Raw genomic sequence first — 24,268 nt, 5'->3', positions numbered from 1 at the left:
TCTTTAAATTTGTGTCATTTTGGCACTTTCTTTCTTTGGAGCCAGTTAAGTTATTGTTTATCTTTCTAATTACAATCAAACCTTTACTAAACATCATCTGCAAATCTCTTCAGAGCGTGAGCAGAACTGCTTACAGCATTTGCTCTTTTTTATCTCACTATTTATCAGGACTGTTCAGTTACTCTTCATACAGTATTAAAACTTTAACGTGTCATTAATTTCATCAACACTGGTTTTTAAAAGCTTATTCTTCTATCAAATGGTTAGTTTGCAGATTCAACTTAAATCACAAAATTGTATTATAATTATTCAGTCCTACTTATCTCTACTGTTTCACAGAAAACACAAGATTCTCTAAATCTTCTCAGTCTCTAAATTACACAGACAGCTATCTTAGCCGCTTGCACCTTCAACTCTTGTTACAAAAATATGGCAATCTATTCTTCAATACTCTGTTCTCTTTTCATAACATTAATACAATAAAGCACATTCACATCACTATTATTGGCAGAACATTAATTTTCATAAGCGACACGGAAAATCTAAATATTCTAAATGGGTTTCACAAAGTTTCTGATTAACTTTAGTCACACATGTCTGGGGAAATTATCTCCAACCCATAATTTCCTTTATAAAACAATATATTTCCTTAAATGGCTTAATATCAACAAAATATCCAATCTCTGGACATTTTCTAATTTGATATTATCATCAACAACACTGATTACAAAACAAGTATACATTTAACATCCAGAAGCTGGTTTGAACAAGCAAGCGCTGTTGCTGTACTCCCAGCATAGCTGGACCCTTTAGGTTCAAAAGACAATCGTTTTACTTAATGAAACATTCCTTATCCTTATATCATGCCAATCCCTGTTAATCATACTCAACGCCCCATTTCCATCTAAAACTCACTTTTCGTAAAATTTCAACTTAATTTGACTTAATCAGGCGTTCATAAATAGTTCCATGAACTCTATCGTTCCCTACATATCAGTTCCTTCTGCATCGACTCTGTTCTCTTTTATCTGCTTCTTTCCCATCCAACAATTCACTGTCCGTTCACAGTTTTACACTCATGAACAAACTTCAACAACCCTTTCTGACTAGTAACGGATAAGTTAGCATTTCAGAAAACCCTGTAGGCTACCTTTGTACAATCTCATATGCTCATCATTCACAACACTGCTCAAATCATCAGTCATAACTTTGCTCAAAGTTTCATCAGCCACACATAAAGATTTCCAACCGTTTTTTTTTTTTGTTTGGTTTTTTTTTTTTTTTTTTTCATTGCAGGTAGCAGAAAGTAAATCAGCGTATGCATTCGTGTGTGCGTCCTTTACACACGTTTAACACACACATAACAACCATTCTGTTTTCCCTCGTTCTTTTCTATTGATTCTTTTACGACATTGAGTCTTATCTTACTCAAGGTTCCCGCCTCGGGGAAATACATTTACATTTACCACCATCATTATTTCTCCTTTGACAGAAAATTGGTGTATAAAAATTATCTGTTTTACTGTTTGATGATCCCATTTTGGCTGAGTTCCTCTTTTCTGGATTTCACAATTCGACACGTGTCTTACAGAATCTGTCAAACGTCTTCGACAGACCCGATCTTTCCCTTACCCCAAGATCGGTCGGGTGGTTTGTAATTACGTTTCACTCAAAAACTTTCTATAAGCACTTTCCAGCGCTCGATTAATTCTGATTTGACGTGGCTCATCCGTCCACCTAAATCGATTAATAATTTTTTTTTTTTTTTTTTTTTTTGTTACTAGCACTTTTGAGTGAAACTAATTAATCAATAACTGTGATTCCCCTGAATCTGTGATTCCCCTGAATCACCTGTGGGCTTTCCGTCCACCAACGAGCTAAGTGAGGTAGAAGCTGATCCGAATTCCTCAGATCAATTATTTCCCTTACCCCCAAAAAAATTGTGATTCCCCTGAATCACCTTTCGCCCCGTACCAAAAAGCAAAACTCAGCCAATATGGTTCACGTTCACTCACAATTATCAAATTACACTCAACTTCAATAAAACAATTTGCCGTGTCTTACCCAGAGATGCTTTTCTGTTTTTTTTTCTCGCAATCGTCGCGGATTTTTTAATCCTGGTGGGAGTTTTCTTTCACTGGCCCTGAGTGCGGGGTTTTGCCTCTCTCTCTCGTAATCTGTTGAGTTTCTATCTCAAACCGTCGAGGTATGAGACGGCCGCCTGTTGCTGCCGAGGTCGTGCACTTTCCCGTCAAATCCGTTCTCAGGACCAGGAGAAGAAGCGTCCGCACAGGATCCCTCTTCTTGACACCAGCTGTAAAAGCAATTTTTATCTCACTTGGAAAAACAGCATCACAGGTGTAAGACAACACTCAAAAGGCAAAATTGTAATAAAGAAGAAAAGGCTTTAATCTTTGAGGAATCTTTTCGCAACCGCAGCCACCCAGATGTGAAACAGAAAGCCTACTGACATAATAAAACTGAGACATTTTATACAGGTTTCTGACATTCTTGACTCCTCCTTTCCCAGTCTCTGTAAATTTCCTTAAAGACATCTAGTATGGACTGGTTCTACCCCCCCCCCCCCCCTGGGCAGGTCATGCTGTTCTTTGTCCCTGAGAAGCCAAAAGGCCTTCATTTACAATCTAAATGACCTCCTGCTTTCCTCAGGAGGGGGCCTGGGACCCTACTATATGACATCCTGTATTCTTCGACTAAGATTCTTTCTCGTGCCTAGGTGTTTGTTATCTCCCCGGGCTATCTGGTTTATTACATCTGCTCTTTCCTACCCCCAATTCAGCTGTTAGAAATGCTTTTACACACACTCAAATGAAATCAACAAGTTTTAAATGAATGGACACAAGAACAATGAATTTTTCATTAACATATAAAGTTTTACAGCAAAAAAAGAAATACAGTTGAAACAGTAGAAACAGTTTTCACTGTCCTAAATAGCGTACAAAAATATAAACCTTTTCATCATTATTTTCTACATTTTGAGAGTTGCACTACAGTACAGGTTCTATAAAATGACTGTAATTTCATAGTAGTTGTAAACACCACATTGTAACAAAGATTCTTTTCCTCCTCTTCCAACTGAGATTTTAGCCTAAATGTTGGTATCCCAGCCCTGTGTATATGTGATCTCTGCCAGGGGTCAGAGGTCAGGATGTGCGGTGGTCGCGGTGGGGTCTCCGTATGCGGCGACTGAGGCTGCGAGCGAACCGCTCCACGGCATTGTGTTTGTCTGTCAGCTCCTTCTCTGGTATTAAACCATCAATGTTCCCACTGTACCACATGACCCAAGCCCCCATAGACATCAGCACCAGCAGAGCTCCAGAATACACCAACAGATCACCAAAGTCACGACCACCGATTTCAAGCGGGACAAAGATGCCGATCAAGAGGATAGAAACACCGAAGAGATCCATGAGGACTGCGAACACCAGGAGAAACTTACAGTGGGTCAGTCCAACGTGGTCAGTACCAGACATGGTGACCGTCCCTCTGACATGTAGCCTATATCAGAAATGGAGAGAAAAAAGATGCAAAAATCAGCATATATATTAAAGAATAATCTTTAAAAATTATCACTATTCTAGTAGGAACACATTTCATTTGGCTAAGGTTTTAACATATCCAAGTATGCACTCTTTACCTGAAGGAACTTATTCTATTTTACATCAATATATGTCTTAAAGTAAAGCACTATAGCTAATAAAACAAGATACCTTGGTAACACTTTACAATAATGTATTAACTAACATGAACTAAAACTGAGCAATACATTTGTTAGAGTATTTATTAATCTTTGTTAATGTTAGTTAATTAAAATACAGCTGTTCATGTTAGTTCACACACAGTGCATTAACTAACGTTAACAAATACAACCTTTGATTTTAACAAAGTAGTAAATGTTTAAATTAATATTAAAGATGAATAAATGCTGTAAAAGTATTGTTCATGTTAATTAAGGTAGTTAACTAATGAAGCTTATTTTTAAAGTGTTACCGATATCTTCTATGTGAGAAGAAATGGGGTGGAAAACCTGTGGCGCCGGAGTTCAGCTGTTAATAATCGACCACTGCTTTCCAAAAAAATAAAACCGACTAGCCTAACTAAATAACGATTATCATTCTACTTACCTTTTATCGCGGAAATTATGTTCGTTTGCAAAACTGACAAGGAAGACTCATTTAGATGATAAACATTTTGGCGGTTTGTGTTTTTCCGGGTTTCTTCACCTGCGCTCCAAATAGCTTCGACGTCACGTACAGGTGATGTCACATGACAAGCTCGCTCTCCAGCTACCATTTTATAGACTACGCGTTTCATTATTCAGTTTTATGCTTATTATAGCTTACGAACATATTTTAATTGCGTTTTAAATTAATTAATAATTCTTTATACCATGGTCTGGGTGAATACTCGATTCTGATTGGCTGCAGGGTGTCCATTAAAAAGTGATTGAGGACACCCTATGAGGACACCTAGTAAATAAACCGTCAGGCGTAACCAGGGAAACCAGGCTATCGTTTGTAAAAACTTTAGATTTCGATTGTAAAACTAATTAAAATATAAAAATATAAAATATAAAAAATGTGTTATTTGGCAAGTGACCATGGTATAAGCGGGTTAATGGCCTTCGAGGTGTCCATTGTTAGGTATTAATGGACTTCGGCGGAGGCAACCGATACCATGGACACCTCGTCGGGCATTAACCCTTACTTAAATGCTATCTATCTATCTATCTATCTATCTATCTATCTATCTATCTATCTATCTATCTATCTATCTATCTATCTATCTATCTATCTATCTATCTATCTATCTATCTATCTATCTATCTATCTATCTATCTATCTATCTATCTATCTATCTATCTATCTATCTATCTGCTTTGTGTGTGTGTGTTCCTGCAGTTTGTATAAATTAGGCTATACGTCATTGGGAAGCAGATTAAACGCTGAATGAATGACATAGCCTGTGACGCTATTTGGGTTATTTTACGTGGTTTCAGTGTAAACAACACCATACCGATTAGTCATTTCCAGAAAGCTAGAACAATTTTCTTCAAAACTAAACCAAAACCACTAACATAACTGCAGGAAGCGTAACAGATAAAACACACTTTCACTTGTTCAAATGTGTGTGAATCACAAGTTTTACTTTCAGATTTAGACTCTAATTTAGGCTATATGAACACAAAATTATATATTAAAAATGTGCCCTGTAAAGCTTGACATATGAAATAAAGCAGAAAAGCATTTTTCGAAATGAAACAGTTTATTGAACCTTTAGACAAAATATATTTTTTCAATAGTTTGCATTATGCGTTTCATGTTTTACATCAACCATACAGCGTTCCATAGCATGGGTGAGATCTGTTTTATTCAGAGGCCCAAACATACAAAAATATGAAATAATACAGTTGTTGTTATTTATATGTTAGTTGAAATTCTGATTTCAAATTCTGTTTCAAAGCAGTGCAAAACACACAATACAATGCAATACAATTATGATTGAGAGACGCACAAATAAACATTATATCTGTTGTATCAATTGATATATACATTTTTCATGAGTTTTCTAAAATAATATAGTAATAATAATATAAAAAATAATGTAGGCATAATCACGCAAATCTAATTCAGTCTAAATGTTATAAACAATATATAGGCTATATGAAAAAATATATAAATACATTTAATGAAACAATATCAAATATATTAGTATGTTTACTTCATAAAAAAACATTCAAAAAAATCACTTTTGTCAGAGGTAATTTTATTGTTTCATGCCAGACGTGGACCTAATGGAGGTAGACCTGTATACTTCAGCAATAACATTCTCACAATGTCTGGATTTGAGGTCTTTTCAAGGGCACACAATCCCATGAAATCCTGATTGATGAATCTGAGAACCCGTCTAAGAACCTCATGCGGTATCCATGCTGACATCCACAAACTGTGTTATTTTGGTTTGTACATGGTGAAATAATCACTGCGTGACCTGAAAAGGAGAAAAGGTTAAGTGAAGATCTAAAGAAAACCAACACAGCAAAATATGTGTAATTTTGACATCATTTTAAGTTAAGTCGTGAAAGGAAAAGAAAGCTGCTATACACTTACGCTTGTTGCATTTCTGGCATCTGAAGCAGTTTGGGAAATAGTTCATTCTGTCTTGGTACGTCCCGTTTGAACATTTCTCACATTCAGATTGCATGCCACTAGAGCATTTCTTTATCAACTTATAGCCTTAAGAAAAATACATGACAGATGAAGAGACTGAACAGTCCATGTCTCTGAAAACATTATGTTTGACTGTATTGATTGAACATTTACCTGGAGCACATTTGTCACAGCAGAGCCCGTCGCTCCAGTACTCATTTCTAGAACAATCAGTTCTATTACTGACACTGCGCTGTCCATTCACAACGCCCACGATCTGTAGTAAAAAGTTTACACATCAGGAAACTCAACTTTCGTTCTGATGTTGCTCAACTGAATGATGTTATCATTGACCTTTGAAATATATTTATACAACGGACGCACATATTTGTACATTTGTCAGTTCAGAATTCTGTTTCCTGTGACTCACCAGTAATATCAGAATACATGGCAGGAGTTTCCTCATTTTGTCCTTGGATGTGTTGTATTGTTCAGTAGTAGTAGTAATAATAATAATAAAAATAATAATAAAAATCATTCTGTCTTCAGTTTTCTGGGAAAAGAAGAATAGATTTAATATTACATATTTCAGGAGATAACTGGATAACTGCAATTCTGAAAGAATAAAGACCTGTGAAATGATATATTTTAATCTAATTGTTATATACAAAATATACATGATTCAGATTCAGACTAGCACAAATGTTTATAGGCCTAGTACATGCCACAACATACATGTTAAACCATAAGATAGGCTATATTATAGGCTACATCTTTCTTTTCATCTATTGTTAATTAAGGTCTGTTATTGTCCACACCATATGACGATAACGATAATGATAAAGATAGCCATCGCCATATTTCTAAAAATCGTCTAAATATAAAATAATAGCAGTCCACACCACAACCAACGATAACTGCACAGAGAAACGATATCACTGGAATCACTTTGAGAATTATTATTATTTTTTATTTTATTTTTGTAGCTGATGAACGATATCACTGACAGCCAATCAGAATCTATTCTGCTTTAAAGCGGCAGACGACAAACCTGCGCGTGCTTAAACAGATCCTCAGTTGATGTGGACACTAATATAGTTAGCCTATCGCTGGTAATCTTTATAGTTATCATTCTTGGTGTGAATGATAATGATAAAGATAGTACTAAAAATCCCCCCAAAATATCTAAAACAGCACGGAGAGCCTAACGATAAATGATGAACGATAAACACACTGACAGCCAATCAGAATCCATCATGATCTTTAAAGTTGTTCTGAACACATGACATCTAAAGATAAACATTTAAAGTTGTGTGAACAGGCCTTATTTATCAAGTTAAATGTTACATTTTGTTTGAGTTAAAGCCTAGTTGTATATAATTAGCTATGTCTTAATATAATATTAATATAATTGTAGAACTATTCTGACTGACAGAGAGAAGAGCAGATGACTTACCTCAGTTGTAGAGTTGCTCCTGATTCCATCAAACAGAAAGAATGAAGGAAGGAATTCCCTCCTGGCTGTCTTATATAGAAGACAGAGATTAGTCATCATTTCACTAGTAACCGCAAACATACAACCTTTCATTAACTGGGGCTCAAGCCATAACAGAACAGGTCCAGTCAGTTTTAGTCATCGCTTTCAAGAAACTGAAAGGAAAAAAAAAAATCCTAAAAAGAATTGACGTGTCTAAGCTCTCATTATCCAAACACACACAAAACACACCTTATTCGGCTTAAATTGTGTAAAAAGGGGCATCATGAGGCATCAAAAAAAAAAAGTTATTTTAGACATTGTGAAATATAAAGAAGAATATTGCTTTTAAACAGGTTCCACTAACCTTGTAAACTTAAAGATTTGTGGTCATCATGATATATGGCTTATGAAATATTAAATATCAATAAAATATCAATCATTACATTAATAATGTAAAAGTAATTTATTCATTTTGACCCCAACTATGGTTAGGCATTGTAACTGGAAATAGAAGTTTCTGCTGATTAGATTACGCATCCCCAAAAATCCCATATATTTTCATATTTATTACACATTCCAAGCAAAATGGATGTTACAGTAAGCCATAATGCGACTCATTCCAGTAAATCATTGACCCTAAAGGGAAGTTAATCTCTCCAGTGATACCACACAAGTTCCCTATAGAAATGCTGACTAAAGCCAGATATTTGGGTATTGTGGATCACTGGTCTCATAATTTTCATGAAAATTTGCAAATTCATAATTATGAATTAAGAATGATTTTGTATGTCGAGGTCTTCAATGATAATGATGGATGAACAACACGTGTTTCATTCAGCTGTGGATAGACCTCAAAAACACCTTATACTTTATCTTACTGTTTAATCTAACTTATCTTATCATTGAACTTATACTATATATATATTTTTAAATTTATATTACTATTTATATTTTATCATATTATTGTATAGCCAGAAGATAACTGCTCCCCTGGTGTAACTTTGTTTCTCACAATGATTTATTTTTATCCATATAAAATGAAGTATTTCATTCCTTGCCATAGTTGCCTTTAGGGGACAAAATATACGAGTATCATAGCATGAATTTCAATCAGCTTCAATTTATGCACTTTCAGTGTTAATATAATTTTGGTGTTTACTAAATTTCCATTTTTATGTAACAGCGTTGAGTTTTTAAATGTATTCACTCAAATTGAGAATCGAACCTGCAACCTTCTGGGATATTAGGCCATGACTGCGCTTTATATGTGCTACTGTACACCCAAAGCGCTTTACAATCATATCAGGGAGTCTCCCCTCAATCACCGCCAGTGTGCAGCATCCACTGGGATGATCTGACGGCACAACGGTTATAAAGCTCACCACACGCCAGCTATAGGTGGAGAAGAGCGAGAGGGTGGTAGAGCCAATCCAGGATGAGATTATTTGGAGGACATGACTGATAAGGGCCAAAGGAGGGGATTTGGCCTGGACAATATTAATGTTTTTAATAGTTTGATAATTATGTCAGATACTTGAGGACACAACTTTAATAATGCCTTGAACACAATTCCTTTCAGTTAAAACCTGCCTTCGCCTAATTTACTCTAGCCTGAATGTATGTTTCATTATGTTCATGTTTTATCACTTGTTTACCCAGCAAAAAATAATAATAATAATTTTGGTTCGAAGGACAGAATTAAAAAAAATAAATGATATATATATATAGTCAGTATCTTTACTGACTTATCAAACTTTACAGAATTGAGTAAAGTATTAATCATCGTTTTGTACCGCTTGACAATAGCTATCTTGCTCAATTCTGTAAAGTTTGTTAAATCAGCAAGTCAGTAAAGATAATTAAATAGACAAATTAGTAAAGATGACAAATGGTAGAAACGCAACGCACCACAGATTTATCCCGTCATCTGTCTATATTTGGGCTTGACTCTTGTTAGCAGCCAAGCTCAGTTGAACTAAAGTTAACTAATAATGACTAAAGTAGCCTAAACCAGTGAATTATAATGACAGAATGCATAATCTGAACCAATTGTGTGTGGTGTGCAAACATCCTTAAAATAGTGGATTTTTTTTATTTTATTTTTATGTGTGTGTGTGTGTGTGTGTGTGTGTGTGTGTGTGTGTGTGTGTGTGTGTGTGTGTGTGTGTGTGTGTGTGTGTGTAAGCATCTTTTGAATGTTGGGTTAACATCTGACACAGAATGTTTTGGATAGGCTAGTTTTAGACATGTAGTAGCCTACGTGTGTGCGCATTCGGAATGGAAGAACCCTGAGGAAAACCCAGTTTCCCACGAATTTGATGACGTTCACGTGCGCGACGTGATATTTCCAACTAAGGCTCCATGGGATCAACTAATCCCTTTTGTAATTTCACCCAGATTTTAATCAGTTAAATAGACCTACTATTACTATACTACATACTATATATTATACTACCATGCATTTTGTGACTTTGAGAAAAACACCTTTTAGGCTTTTATTTTGAACGTGCCGATTTTAAGGTGCCGTACAGTGACTTCCTTCCCGTTGTTTTTAGTGCTGCTGCTGCTGCTGAGGGTAATTTACTTGTTATTGTTCGCAAGCTGGTTCCTTCACAAACACATACAGATGATAGTGCACTGAGAAACGCGTTAAATACGTGACAGAGAAGCGCGCCCACGAGCGAGCAACGGTTTGTACGTGTTTTGTGTGTGATCACGTGACAGAAATACTGCGCTTAATTGTATTTTCTGTCTGGAACGGTCTAAAGATTAGCCAGTTTGCTAGTCATCATAATGCCGAACAAATAGAGCATTATGCATGCATCACTACTCTAACCATGATTAATATTTTAAGAAGAATGCAGCCCGTGCCATAACCTGTCTTATTGTCATAAATGTTTTGATTGTGGATGGTTTGTGTTAAAGTGAATGGTAACGTTAGATACTGGCTGTTTTACTATGTCGCGTGCGTGTTTAAGAGAGAAGCCAGATGCTGCTCATCTGAAAGCTCGTTAGATATTTCATGTAAAGTACATCATGTATGTGATGTTTAGCCGCATGCGCATCTGCATTTAATGCTCTGCAGAGAAAATAAAGTAGATTTCATGAGTATATTTGGGCTGACAGACGCTCTCTATGTCTCAACTTAGATCATAAACTGAACAGACGGAAATATGAATGATGCGGATTCAGCCACGAGGAAGCACGCGAGTTCCCGAGAGTTACAAAGTGAGTGCACGCGCTCTCATCGCAGTTGGTATTTGTTGAACGTTAGCTGTGAGCTGTGCATTATTTCCCAGAAGAATAATTGTGCATCCTACGTGTTTTTAATCATCATTCTTCAGCACCCAAGAATGAGGATGCCTATGAAATCTCCATTCCCTTTGAAGACAACAACTTTGAGCAGCAGGGAGGCTTCTACAACCAAAATGACCAGAACTTTGATGGTCAGTTCAGTTGAGTATCGCTTCTTTTTGTTGTAAGCTGTGACCCACCATGTACGCTATGCACTTATCCTTTAACCGTTCACACCAAGTACGATAACTATACCAATACATTATTATTATTATTATTTTTTTTTTATATATAAATTTAAAAGAAAAGCAGAGTCCACCATTAACTATAATGATAACGACACAGATAAACTATTATTGACCCTTTTCACATTTCTGGGCTTCTCAGAAGAGGAAGTCGTCATAGTTGGGTAAACTTACATAGCGGTGAATGAGAGAATACATTAAATATTTTTTTTTTGTTTCCTTTTGCTCAAAATAGCAACTTTCAAAAAGAGGAAGAAAATAGAGAGATATTAATAATTAACAGCAGAGAAAGATGTCAAGTTTACCGTCACTCCCACTGACGCTGCGTTAAATAGTTTCTTGTAATTTGATGCAAAGGTAATATAATACAAAGTATAGTGTATTAAATGTACATACATTTAAAAAAAAATTAAAATAGAAAATACTTTGCGAGATTTACAATTTTTTTTCCCACCAATCAGAATCCACCTGACTTTAAAGAGATCGAGCATTTAAAGTGGCAGCCATCATAAAGCGTGCGCTTATAATTATTGTCCGTTGGTGTGGACTTTAATATATTTATCTTCGTTATGGCCTTTACTAACCCGAATATCGTTCCAAAACTACAAAGGCCCTTTCACACCAAGAATGATACCTGTAGGCTATAACGATAAAACCAATGTCCAAAACCAGTGTCCAAACCAATGTACAATAATGTTATGTCCTTCATAATCGCACACTGCAATTATGTCGTCCGTTGCTGGATTCTGATTGGCTGTCAATGTTTTTATTGTTTATAAAAAAATAAATAAAAAAAAAACATTCTGAAAGTGTCTCCAACGATATTGTTTCTCTTTGCCATTATCCTTATAACTGTGGTGTAGGCTTCCCTATTCTCACAGGATTTAAACAATTATTAAAACTTAATTGTTGTAGATATCATTATAGTTTTTGTCCTTGGTGTGAACCGTCCATAAGTCTTTAGTTCATCTTTGGAACACAATTTAAGATTTTTTTTTAATGTTCTTTCATATTGATTTTTAATGTTGAATGTCATAGGTTCTGGCACATCAAGCACACACAGTTGAGCTTCTTTGTTTACCATATTTAATATGCTCTATGTATGCGCGTTAATCAATGCTTATATGTATGAATATCTTTTCATTATATAACACAATTGTGTCTCTTCTGAAGACTTGGATTAAATTCCTATGGATATGCTTTTATGTCTTTTTGTACGTTATGAACTATGAAAGTTTTTGTCTATGAAAGACTTTCAATGGATGGTCAAAAATGATGAGAGAAAATTAAAAATATCTTCATTTGTGTTCTGAAAATTAACTTATATCTTATGGGTTTGAAACAACATGAGTTGTTTGGTTTAGCGTGAGTAAATGATGACAGAGTATTCATTTTTGGGTGAACTATCCCTTTAAGTGCTGTATGTCAATGATATTTGCTTATGTTGTGATACAGGTAGTGATCCGCCAGCACCAAGCAACTCGTATCTGTTGATCACTAACTTGCGGACACAACTGCAGATCTCGCTGGAGAAAAATTCATGGCTTCAGAAGCGCATTGAGGACCTGGAGGAGGAGCGGGACTTCCTGCGCTGCCAGCTCGATCGGTTCATCTTCTCAACCAAGAGTCAGGAAAGCAACGGTGAGACGAGGAGAGAAGAGACAGAAGCTGTGTCCCAATTCAAAGGCTGCATCCTTCAAAGGACGTTGACATCAAATGCCACGCCTTCGAAGCCCGCAAAGGTCAAACCGAGCGTTGTTAAATGGCACGGTCTAGCCTACGGATGATTGTTCTTGTCGCCTAGCAACTTGACAGCTACCGTTGATAAGTGACTGTTACTTTTTTGAAAGTTGGATTCAACTGTAAAAAAAAAAAAAAAAACAGGGTTTACAACTTGCCTAAATATGTTCACCTTGGTCTAGTTATTTACAAAAATTATGTATAAATAAATATATATATATATATATAATTGCATCTTAGTAAGATATAAGTCAACATTTGAACCACTTTAAAGTTTCTTATCATTAGATATTTGAGTAAGTTGAAACCCAATTTAAAGATGTAAATCGGCAATTTCTCTCAAAAAAATCTTGTCGACTCGGGCGCGCAATGAATTCTGGGGTAGGCAAGGCCTTGAAGGATCCATCTGTTGTATCCTTCATTGCCCAGGAAATGAAGGACGCATTTCGAGGCCACATTTGAAGAAGCCTTTCAAACTGGGACAGTCTTCGTCGCGCCGCTGTGATGCAATCGGGCTTCTAATGAGCCCTCTGAAGGATGCAGCCTCTGAATTTGGACGCAGCTCTAGTGTGAGCCCACACTGTGCTAATAGAGGACATTTAGGGTACTTTTACAACAATGTACTAAAAACTGAAACGTTTTTCGCATACAGACGGCAACATTGTCAAAATGATTCCCATTCACATGGATCCGCAAAAACACTGAATTCGGCTGCTAGCCCCGTAGTTGGCGATGCCACTTTGTAAAGAAACACTGTGCGCCTTTAGACTGAACACGTAATACACATACGCATGACGTCAGCGTTTTCACACATTCCTGTTTTTGTAGTTTAGATTGTAGACGATAAGGGCCCTCCAGCGTTTTCAGGTGTAAATGAATGGCCAAAACGCATAAAAAAGTTTCCGGTTTTAGTTGAAAAGGGTGTCGTTTTAAACAGCCCCTTAGAGCCACAAGAAAAAATTGTGAATGGAATGGGGTCAAAGGTCATTTGAGAAATAGTGGAATGTTCTCTATAATAAACCCAGCCTGACTTCTAGAGCATATGATCACAAAAAAAAAGGTACATGAACATCTGTTTTACAGGAACACAAACTAAGGTGAAACATAAAAACAGATGTTCATGTACATTTTCTTGTGATCATAGGCTGCAGAAGTCGGGCCGGGTATCGATGCAGATTTAGGGGACTAAAAGAGTAAAACTGAATTTCTTTTTTCTCCTGCAGGTAATGATTCCAGGAGTTTTTCTTGGAGAAGGAGAAGAGAAAATGATCGGGGTAAAGTGTTATTTTAGTATTTTTATACTATTGCAGTTTTTTTTATATTTTGAAATTGTTTATTTTTACATTTTAAATTTTCTCTCTCTCTCTCTCTCTCTCACTCTCTCTCTCTCTCTCTCTCTCTCTCTCTCTCTATATATATATATATATATATGTATATCAATCAGGGTTCCCGCGGGTCCTTGAAATCCTTGGAAGTTTGTGAATCTGAAAAAAAAATTCAAGGCCCTGGAAAGTTTTTGAAAATGACCATACATAGATACAGGTCCTTGAAAGTTTTCTTGAAAAAAAATATTAATCCATCTGGTTCGCTAATGTTTTATTTCGCCAACACGTGGCCTATGCATACAAGCTTGCTTGATTTACTTTAGTTACGTTAGTTTCCCGCGTGAGGTACTTTGTGTTGTACGTTTCCATGACACTCACGCGCGCTCGAAACTACTACGATGGTTCCTCAACGGTTCACAGACATACCGTGAAACATTGCAAAAATAGTGTGAAACCGCAGAAACATGATGCCTGGAAAATGCAAATTTCAAGATATTTGGCTCACCAAAGAAGATTACAAAGACAGGGCTGCTACCCGTCCCGTAAAATACGGAATAATCCCAACTTTAAAGGTAAAATTATGTATTTTACATAGACCCACACATTCATATGCGGTTGATGTTAGCGTCTTTGTTTCCATAGCGACGGAGTCTAGAGAACATGCGCAACAATGTATCTTACAAGGTAACACGATGTAACCTTCCTCTCACTTGAAATGTGTCCCCACATTAAGTCCTTGAATTTGAGGATATTGGACCTGGAAAGTCCTTGAAAGGTCCTTGAATTTGAAATTAACCAAGGTGTGGGAACCTTGATATAGATATTAGATGAAAATTTTAAACAAACAAACTAAACAAAGCAATAAAATTACTGAAATAAAGCTGAATTAAATAATATAATATATAATTAATTTAATTCAGCTTTATTTCAGTTAACAGAAATGTTTTAATAGTTTTGGTTTTAGTTCATTATAATAAACTTGTACAGAACATGAATAAACCCTTACTAAAACATCAATACTTTAATAATTACAAGATGTTCCTTCTGGCCAAAGTCTGTACTGTGTACGGTAAGAGGAGAGTGTTTACTGTTATATAAAGATCAGAATCAACTATAATCATTAACGTTTCAGATCAACAAGCAGAGAGCCAGCGGTCGGCAAACCGTCAATCATTCCAGCAGAGGCCAACCCAACAGACTTCAGCTAACTCCAAGGCCTTGAGCTCTGTTCCCGGTCCCGTCAGCGCTCAGATAAGTTCCATGTTCGGACCCCCCCACCCTCAGCCGCTCCTGCAGGGCCACGGTGGCGGCAGCACCAGCAGCAGCTGCAGCAGCAACAACAGGTCCCTCAATGAACTGCAAGGTGTGTCTGACTCTGAAATGTTTGTTTCACATCCTGCCCAATGATGTCCTACAAACAATGTTCATATTGAAGGCTATGAAAACTAATATAGGGAATGTCACCATGTAGATTAGCAGATGCGCTTGGAAACTACTGTATATCGATATAAACGGTATCGTCTCATTCCATATAGTTTATAAAAAAAATATACCGATATATTGTACAAACACGATGTATCGCCCAGTTCCAACGTTTATGCTCTACAACGTCATTGTGGTTGAAATATTCATGCCTACAATTAAGAACAAAGCATATTTAGTTTATTTACTTTTGTTTTAATTTCAGCAATCATCATTCTGCATAATTTCCCTGGATCTAATGTATTTTTGTAGATAATGTGTTTAGTTGACTGATGTGTCTGGTGATCAAATCTTTTGATGTAAGGCTCAAGCTTAAAATATTAATTAAAATATACATTTTAAATAAATTTATATAAAACTACTAATTTTAAACAATGTTTTGAAATGGAAGGAAATAGTGAAGGCTACTTTGGCATACCTCCATGTATATTATTTAATGTTTAATATTAAGAGATTAACATTTTTTTTCTAAAATGTCACCTGAAAATATTAATATTTAAAAAATTGGCCTTGTAGTGTATGTATGTCATATAATGACAACATTTCTGTAATTAACACAATTTACATGATATTAACTCAAAATCAATGATCTGTCAAGTGGACATGGTTATTATTTGGCTTTGTAAATACTAGTGAAAAGTGCCCATGCAAAATCAGTTTTTGTGTGTGTTTTTAGTAATTGTTGGTTCGGTGTGTTTGAGTGCTCACTGTTACAATTACACAGCAAAAGTTCAGAGACATTTTTATTTGTGCATGGTAGAAAGCAAATACTAATACTGACATAATGACATACAATAAATGTGGAAAATTGAACTACACGATTGAGGGAGCAGACTACACAGTGAACTCCGAGAAAACGCTACGCTTGAGCAAACAGTTTGTGAATGGGTTACTACAAATGATGGCCGTGAATAAAATATAAGTAGCTGACTTAATGTTTAGCTGACAGTGTTTATGTCAGAATGTTTATTTTTAAACCACAACCCTCTAAGTGCTTCTTTTACCGATATATTGAACTGCACTTACTCGTGCCCGTAGCGAGACACCTGTCAAGTTTGAAATCCATCGGGCTAACGGTTCGAGAGATATGGGAATAACAGACACACAGACAGACAGACATTTCTGAAATAGATAGATAGATATGACATTATACAGTACCGTTCAAAAATTGAAGTCGGTAAGATTTATTTGATAAAAAATACAGTAAACAATTTAACAATTTAAAATAATAATTTTAAATGTAATTTGTTCATGTGATGCTTGATTTATATGAATGGATTTTCAGCATCATTACTCCAGTCTTCAGTGTCACATGATCCTTCAGAAATCATCTTAATATGCTGATTTGCTGCTCAAGAAACATTTCTCATTATTATTAACGTTGAAAATAATTGTGCTGTTGTTTTTGTGGAAACGAAACATTTTTTTTCTAATGATTTGAAGCATAAAGAGCTCAAAAGAACAGAATTTATTTGAAATGAAAATATTTTGTAACATTATAAATATCTTACCTGTCACTTTTTATCAATTTAATGCATTTAATAAAGATATATTACGATGCCTGACTCAAGTACATCTACTTGTGCTGCCGCAGAATCCCTCTCTCTTCTGGGAGATGAAGGGGATGACTATCTCGAGGATAGCTACCTGGAGGAAGAGGAAATGATGTCAGGAGAGGATGTGATCACAGACAGCATGTCCCTCCGGAACATCGGCGCAGCTGGAAGACCCTCCGGCGGTCATCCAGCTCTGAAGAGGAGGAGGGTTTTCAGAATCGCCAGAGGGAGAGAAAGACAGAGAGGTGAGCGTGAGCGTTCAGAGTGAGGAAACGTGACCGGCAAGTGATTTTCTTCTCTTTCTGAAGGCTTGTTCCTCTTTCTCTTTCTCTCCTTTTTGCTGCTGCTCCAGTGAAAGACGCAGCAGGTGTATTGTTCCGCTATAAAAAGATCCTGGTGACGTACCAGAGGCTAAAGAATATGTCCAAGGCCTTCCAGATCCATGGTGTCGATCGTAATACGGTGGCCTCGACAACACCCATCGCTGAGCTTCTGCTGGTGGCTCCAGAGAAGGTGGCTGAGGTGGGCGAGTTTGACCCGTCTAAAGAAAAGCTTCTGGACTACGCCCGACGCTGTCACATCGCCCTCGACCCACAGACTCTCAGCAAAGTGCAAGCTCTGAAAAAGAACAACCTTCTCCTACCCATCTCATACAGGTATTAATACAGGCATACATACAGGTGCTTAGCAATCATGCCCCTTTAACACAGCAAATTACAGTAATATTACCTGAACGATTTTACAGTAAATGCACAAATGTGCTGTTCCCACAAGCAACCGCATTCTTTTTCCCGGCAAGATCACACATCATTACTAAGATACCAGTAAACTCTGTGATGTCAATCATTAGAAATCATGTTACATGTACTTACTATAGTAATAACAGCATATTATGCATAATTACATGCAACTAACCCTAAACCAAACGCTAATTATAAACTAAGTACATGGTGTTAATTACTATTACTCAGTGTATCATTACATTGCAACAAGAGCATCTTAAAATAAAGTGTAACTTTTTTTCTTTTTTCTTTTTTACTTCTGAATGACAGACATATGAGGATGATCACACAGAACTCAGTTTTGCTCTTAAAAACATGATACGCATAATAGTTAAAGGGATGGTTCGGAGTAATTTCAACCTAGGGTCCTTTGCACCATGACCTCGAGCCAAACACACACCCCCCCCCCCCCCCAGAAGCTTTTTTTCCCTTGGTTGAACATTATTAAAGTTAGAGCTTATTTAGAGAAATCAGCCGAATGGCTTAGTGCAGGCACTAACGGATCCTAGGATGTATCTTGTAAATTACCCCACTAATAATGCCCAGAATGGTACCAAACTTATACAGTAGTACAAATAGGTTCTGTACTCATAAAACGAGGCACTGGAAAGTTTGTAAGTACATCAGGAGTTTATTTAAATAACGCTTGCCTGACGGCTTATGCTACCGCTTACCTGGACGTCGACGTCACTTCCGTGATTTGGGAAAAGCCTGTAAATGTCCTTTGCAAAACTCACAAGTGTAAGGGAAAAGCTAGTGACGTCTGTCTAGCGCATGTATATATAGATGTACAATTCCGACAGAGCTTTATGATTGGTCCAAAGCAGACTTCTTACATCAGCATGTTCTGACCCCGTATCTGCTCATATACGGGCTTGTTCTTTGTTTACACACAGCTTTATACCAGGAATTTACTGGTAATAGTATTTTTAAAGGTCCTGCTCACGCATGTAATTTACTAGTAAAGACTGTATGTGTGAAAGGGGCTATTGTAACACCTAAAATGTCCTTTTTACACATTTTCTAATATAATCATTGTACATAATTAATAACCTAAGTAGTTAAAATTAAAAACAACTGGCCGAGGCCCGATAGCGATACACCAAAAACTGTTCTCATGTTTGAAATTGCAGATATACATTTTTTTTCTAGATAAATTAAAATAGCATACTAAAATTTATAATGATAATTTAAAATGTTACAAATAAACTTATAATTTACTGTGTGAAAAATGTATATTAATTTTGAGGTTTGCTAAAGATGTATGTTACTATTAATTTGTGTTTTTAAAGATTACCTTTGCTGCCATCCAACGCTTAAAGTTAATCTTAATGTAAATAATGAAAGTAGTGGAAATGAACATGCACAATTTAAAAATCCAGTATTGTATAAATATCCAATATGAACAGGTAGTGACAAAGAAATAAACTCTAATATTGATACTAAAATATTAGTATATCACTAGTAAACATTTTTTAACTATTTGCTGACTTTTTCTACTGTTACTATTTCTGCCCTCTGATTTTTATATAGCTTTATGAAAGATGTATTGTTATCAGTGGGTCTTGTTCAGGAAACATGAGCAGAATAAATTTGTGTGAATCATTCTTATAACCATTCTTACATAAACGGTTACATTTTGAAGTTAATGTGACAATTTAGATAAGAACAGGTTTATAAAAATGATTCAGAAATACACATTCTTACTTATACACGAGGTGCAAAATCCTGTATTAACAAACGCTTTCATAAGCACATAAAAACTGACCATTGGATTGTCTTTTTTTATTCTCCTTCAGGTTGAAAGGAACGGATAATCGATAATTGGAAGACTTAGTGGAGTGATTCTCATCCTTCTGTACAGTGAAACCCCTTCACTGTATTTTAATGTACCACAGAACACACATCTACCATTTCAATCTCCACATTGTGCCGTTCAGATCCACTGTGCTCTGAAGCAAGTCTACTATTATTACCTCTGTTTCCTCACTCATAGAGCTAGATGCTCACAGCTGCGGTTGGGCTGCACACTTATGCTTTCAGGTTCGCTATTTTTGGTAGAGAACTTGGTTCTCAAACCCACAAATTGGACTTCACAGTATCTGTTCAGGGGTGCGTTTCCCAAAAGCATCGTTAGTTCCGTTAAATTGTGTCGGTAACGATGGAACTTGCGACTATAGTTGCTGTCGGGAAACGCACCCCTGATTGATTGTTGCTATGGTTGAAGCTAGGGATGCTAACGATTAATCGGCAATACATTAATTGATAATACTTTAATCGATACAACTTGTCAATGGTGGATTATGCAAAGGTCTTCATAATTGCGACGTTATCGGATCCTGAAAATCCTATAGCTTTAGCCTAGCAGCATGTCATGTCACTCTGTGATCTATGCATTGTCTTATGTGGGTCAAAAGCATCATGCGTATACTGGTTGCACGTGCGTCAACGACGCTTTTTCATACTAACACTTGGTCTCTAACTGAAACAGATATGTGTGTTGTATTCTGCTTGTTGAGACCTTTTCAACAATATATGACACAAGTGTATCTGTTATTTTACAAATCGCATTTTCATTTAAAGCAATTTTTTTTTCATGCCATGAAAATAGATCACTCATGTCAGCAAATTAAAAAACACTAAGTGATGGTCATATTCCGTATATTCACCTATTTTGTGTTGGTTAAACAAGTGGTTAAGTAACGTGATACTTAGTAGTGCCCCCTGCTTCGGATTTAAGAGGTTAAGGTTAACGATTCTTTGATTAGTTGAACGTTACTTTAAACAACGTTTGATTATGGGAATTTCTGTAAATTGACATCCCGAAATTCCCTTCAGTTAAACATCAAACTGAAATGTCCAGTGACGTCATCAGCCCTCTGTGCTGTGCAGCTCTATAGCAGTCGGCCTGTGTGTTGTGCAGAAGTTCTCGGTTGGGTCATGTGATCCACTCAGTGGTCCCAAGTGTGTGTCTTTGTTCTCTGTATCTCATAGCACTTACCTGACTGACTGAAAGACTTTTGGGTTACACTTAATTTTGATGGTCCCCTTTAAACATTCTGTTGACTATAAGTTACACCTTCATGTCGACCTCAGACGTCACGCCCACGGACCGCTGCCTGAAGGTCTGATGCATATGGCACACATAACTGGAAACACTTCAGTCATCGAAGTCGTCATCTGATTGGTTAAATTCTACAGGATGTCCGGGAAACGTGTGTGTCGCGTTTTTTAATGGTCCGTCTGGAAACAAAGATGCCGTGAAGCCAAACCCCCTCATGGAAGAACACTGTCACGTTTACAACTGTGACAGAGTGCTTATTAGGATCAACTAAATGGTCTTCAATGAATAATTTATTGTAGGGACATCGACTTTACATTTTCACGCCCCTAAACAGGACGTGGAACAAAACGAACTGTGATTGGTTGCTTTACATGTCAGTCAGATGGCTTCTGGGCGGTCCTTGGCCAATGAAAGCTGTGATAGAGTCCAGACCTTCTGCCGTTAGTCCGAAAATTTGCCTATGCTAGACTACGTCAACTAACTATCATTCGATTATTCGTTCAGTGTTAGGCTACGTTCAGACTGCAGGTAAATGTGGAATCAGATGTGGGCCACATTTAAAACAACAATAGCTGCGTTTCCGTTACCCTTTAAATTGTGCGAATTGAAAATAGGCCCAATGGAAACACATAAATTTCGCAAAAACTCCCATATATCGCAAAAAAATGTTTGCGCTCGCATGAGGTGGTTTTTCAGGCCATTCGAAAAGGGATATTTCACAGAACTGCAATGGAAACAGTTTTCCCGTATTTACAGGTCACCTGGCGTACGTAAAATTCGATCATTCTTTAAAGAAGGCACGGTGTAATAGAAGCAGGTTGGGTGTAAGGTGAAAACAAATGAAACCATGGAACAGGAGGAAACACATTAAACCAGGGAATGTCCATTCAACGACTGACAGAGAACAAGTGAAACAAAGGGCTATATATACACAGGCAGGCGAGCTTAACAAGATAACAAGGGGGCGTGGCTAATAAGAAACACCTGGGGAGACTAATCAACATTAAATGCAACAAGGAACTGCAAAACATGGAGCAAGACAAGAAATAACAGAAGTCCAGGAACACACAAGACAGGGGAACACAGGTTGGAATCATAACACACGGTATGTTTGGACAGAAGACGAGACTTCTGAGACTTATTAAACTCAGGAATACTGGATTCTAAACAACAAAGAAATGCCACAATTTATCAAGACCTCGAAGCAGATATGAGGGAGAATCACTCGGAAACACCTCCGCTCCCAAGTATAAGGGGCTTTCCTTGCCATTAATGCTTGGATAACATGACTTACTCTCCTTAGATTAAAAATAATGACTAGTGTGATGGCTGGGATATACGTAAGCTTGCCAACATCCGTTGCCATGATTTTTGGAATGACTTATCACAATTCTGTTTCAGTCACATAACATTGATTAATGGAAACGGCGTTATTTCGCAACAGTTTTTTTCATCAACATTTAGAAAATATCACACAAGTTTTGACAACCAAATCTGTAATGGAAACCTGGCCAATGTGAACAGTGGATCTAAGCAATAAATTGGAATTGAGCGCTAAGGCTTGCAGTCTGTTAGTAGAATAAGTGTTGCAAAGTTGCTTATAGTCAGTAGAATGTCTGTTGGAGGAGTATCACAAAGTTTTAGCAGATACTAAGCATATAGTCTACTAATACTCTAATGAGAGTTAGGTGACGTGTAGGTGCAACGTTACTTATAGTCAACAGAATTTGTAAAAGGGATGATCGAAAAGAAAGTGTTGCCGACTTTTGAAATGTTGGATTTACTAGAAAGCGGTGCACACACAGACCCATGCACTCCTCCCGTTTTAACACTGTGCGACTCTACACAAGCGGCACCTGTGTGTTCTCATTAGAACCCCATTGGATTTGATTTGTGGAGTGTTTGTGCATGTCTCCCTTAACCAAGCCCTGATTCCTATTAGACGACACTGACTGTTCAGCATGTGAAAAGTTTATATAGTGTAAATCAGTGATACATGTTAAAACAGTTGGTAATAGTTCTGGTCTAGTCTAGTTCCGCATAGTGCAGACGATAATGATGTGTGAGGTGCATCAGTGAGTTCCTGGTGCTCAAGCTCTCATGAGTGTTTGTCGAATTCACTGTGTATGTCTGGATGCATGTTGGGTGTTTGTTAGTATGCAGCGAGCTTGAGATTAGACTATTCACACTATCCAAGTGGCTAATAAAAAATGGCAAGTTTCTCTTTAAATCGCAAACTTCCTATTCCTTACCATCAGATAATGTTTTCAGGAACACTATAATAAGTTTCAGTTTGTTAACATTAGTTAATACGCAAGTTGTCACCAACTAAAAATTAAGAATAATTTTTACAGCATGTATTAATGTAGGTTAATGTTGACTTATAAATACACTTTTTAATTTTTGCTCATAATACATTAGTTAATGTGTATTTATACAACATTAAATGCTAAAAATGTATTAATGGAAAATAACATTAACCTATTTTGCCCTTTTACAAAGTCTTGATTATGTTTTTGTGGTCTATCAGAATAGGTTTTCATGCTTTGAATGTTCAAAAACACCTTATTTTTCACATATTTTACTGTGGATGCGTCTCAATCAGCTCCCTAGTACACTAAACAAGGTTGAAAATATAAAAAAAGCATAATAATAATAAAAAATCCATTGTTAGTTCATAAAACCTAATATATTAACTAATGGTAACAAATTGAACGTAATTGTAAAGTGTTTTGTTCGCCTGAACATTTGCCTGAACATTTTAATGTCATTTTACTCTGCAACCTTTGATTACGGGTCAGGGCTCAAGTAGATTTCAGTTTTGCCTCAGGAACCAATCATTTGTGGATACTTCATGTACAGTTCAGTTGATCGTAAAGCCATTTTTCACTGTCTTGTTTTTTTTTTTCTCTCTCTCCATGTAGCCAAGAAGCTGTTTATGGTCTGGTCTTTTCTTGTCATACTGAGAGAAACATTTATGAAATGAATTCGTATCGATTCTGCGTATTGTAAATGACACTAAAACATTTGATTTCCTACTGAATCCTGTGCCTCTTTCATTCTGATTGCATATTCCTTGAGGTCTTGCATAATTACAAGTTAATATCAAAGTGCACTTGATAAGACAAAAAAT

The 24,268-nt window shown here is 36.6% G+C and overlaps 1 protein-coding gene across 7 annotated transcripts; it reads left to right on the top strand.

Annotated features, from left to right (window-relative positions):
• Nucleotides 1-10,158: 10,158 nt before the first annotated feature.
• ccdc106a (coiled-coil domain containing 106a) lies at nt 10,159-24,178 on the top strand. Of its 7 annotated transcripts, XR_014031738.1 has the most exons (10): nt 10,159-10,222; nt 10,797-10,875; nt 10,992-11,093; nt 12,642-12,827; nt 14,150-14,200; nt 15,384-15,614; nt 17,328-17,534; nt 17,642-17,945; nt 19,871-20,114; nt 24,060-24,178. XR_014031738.1 is itself a non-coding variant. In XM_081387787.1 (9 exons), the coding sequence occupies exons 2-9, from the start codon at nt 10,821-10,823 to the stop codon at nt 19,893-19,895; spliced, it is 1,161 nt and encodes a 386-aa protein (XP_081243913.1). In that variant the 5' UTR covers nt 10,170-10,222; nt 10,797-10,820; the 3' UTR covers nt 19,896-24,178. The 7 variants fall into 7 exon arrangements, 6 of the variants coding, with proteins under 6 accessions (XP_081243913.1, XP_081243909.1, XP_081243911.1 ...); XM_081387787.1 differs by having other exon boundaries at nt 10,170-10,222; nt 19,871-24,178; XM_081387783.1 differs by having other exon boundaries at nt 10,170-10,222; nt 10,992-11,102; nt 19,871-24,178.
• The last annotated feature ends 90 nt before the right edge of the window (nt 24,179-24,268 follow it).

Source organism: Scardinius erythrophthalmus (genome assembly GCF_964197995.2).
Source record: "Scardinius erythrophthalmus genome assembly, chromosome: 16".
Lineage (NCBI taxonomy): Eukaryota > Metazoa > Chordata > Actinopteri > Cypriniformes > Leuciscidae > Scardinius > Scardinius erythrophthalmus.
Note: the sequence above shows the minus strand (reverse complement) of the source record. Positions and strands in the feature narration are given on the sequence as shown.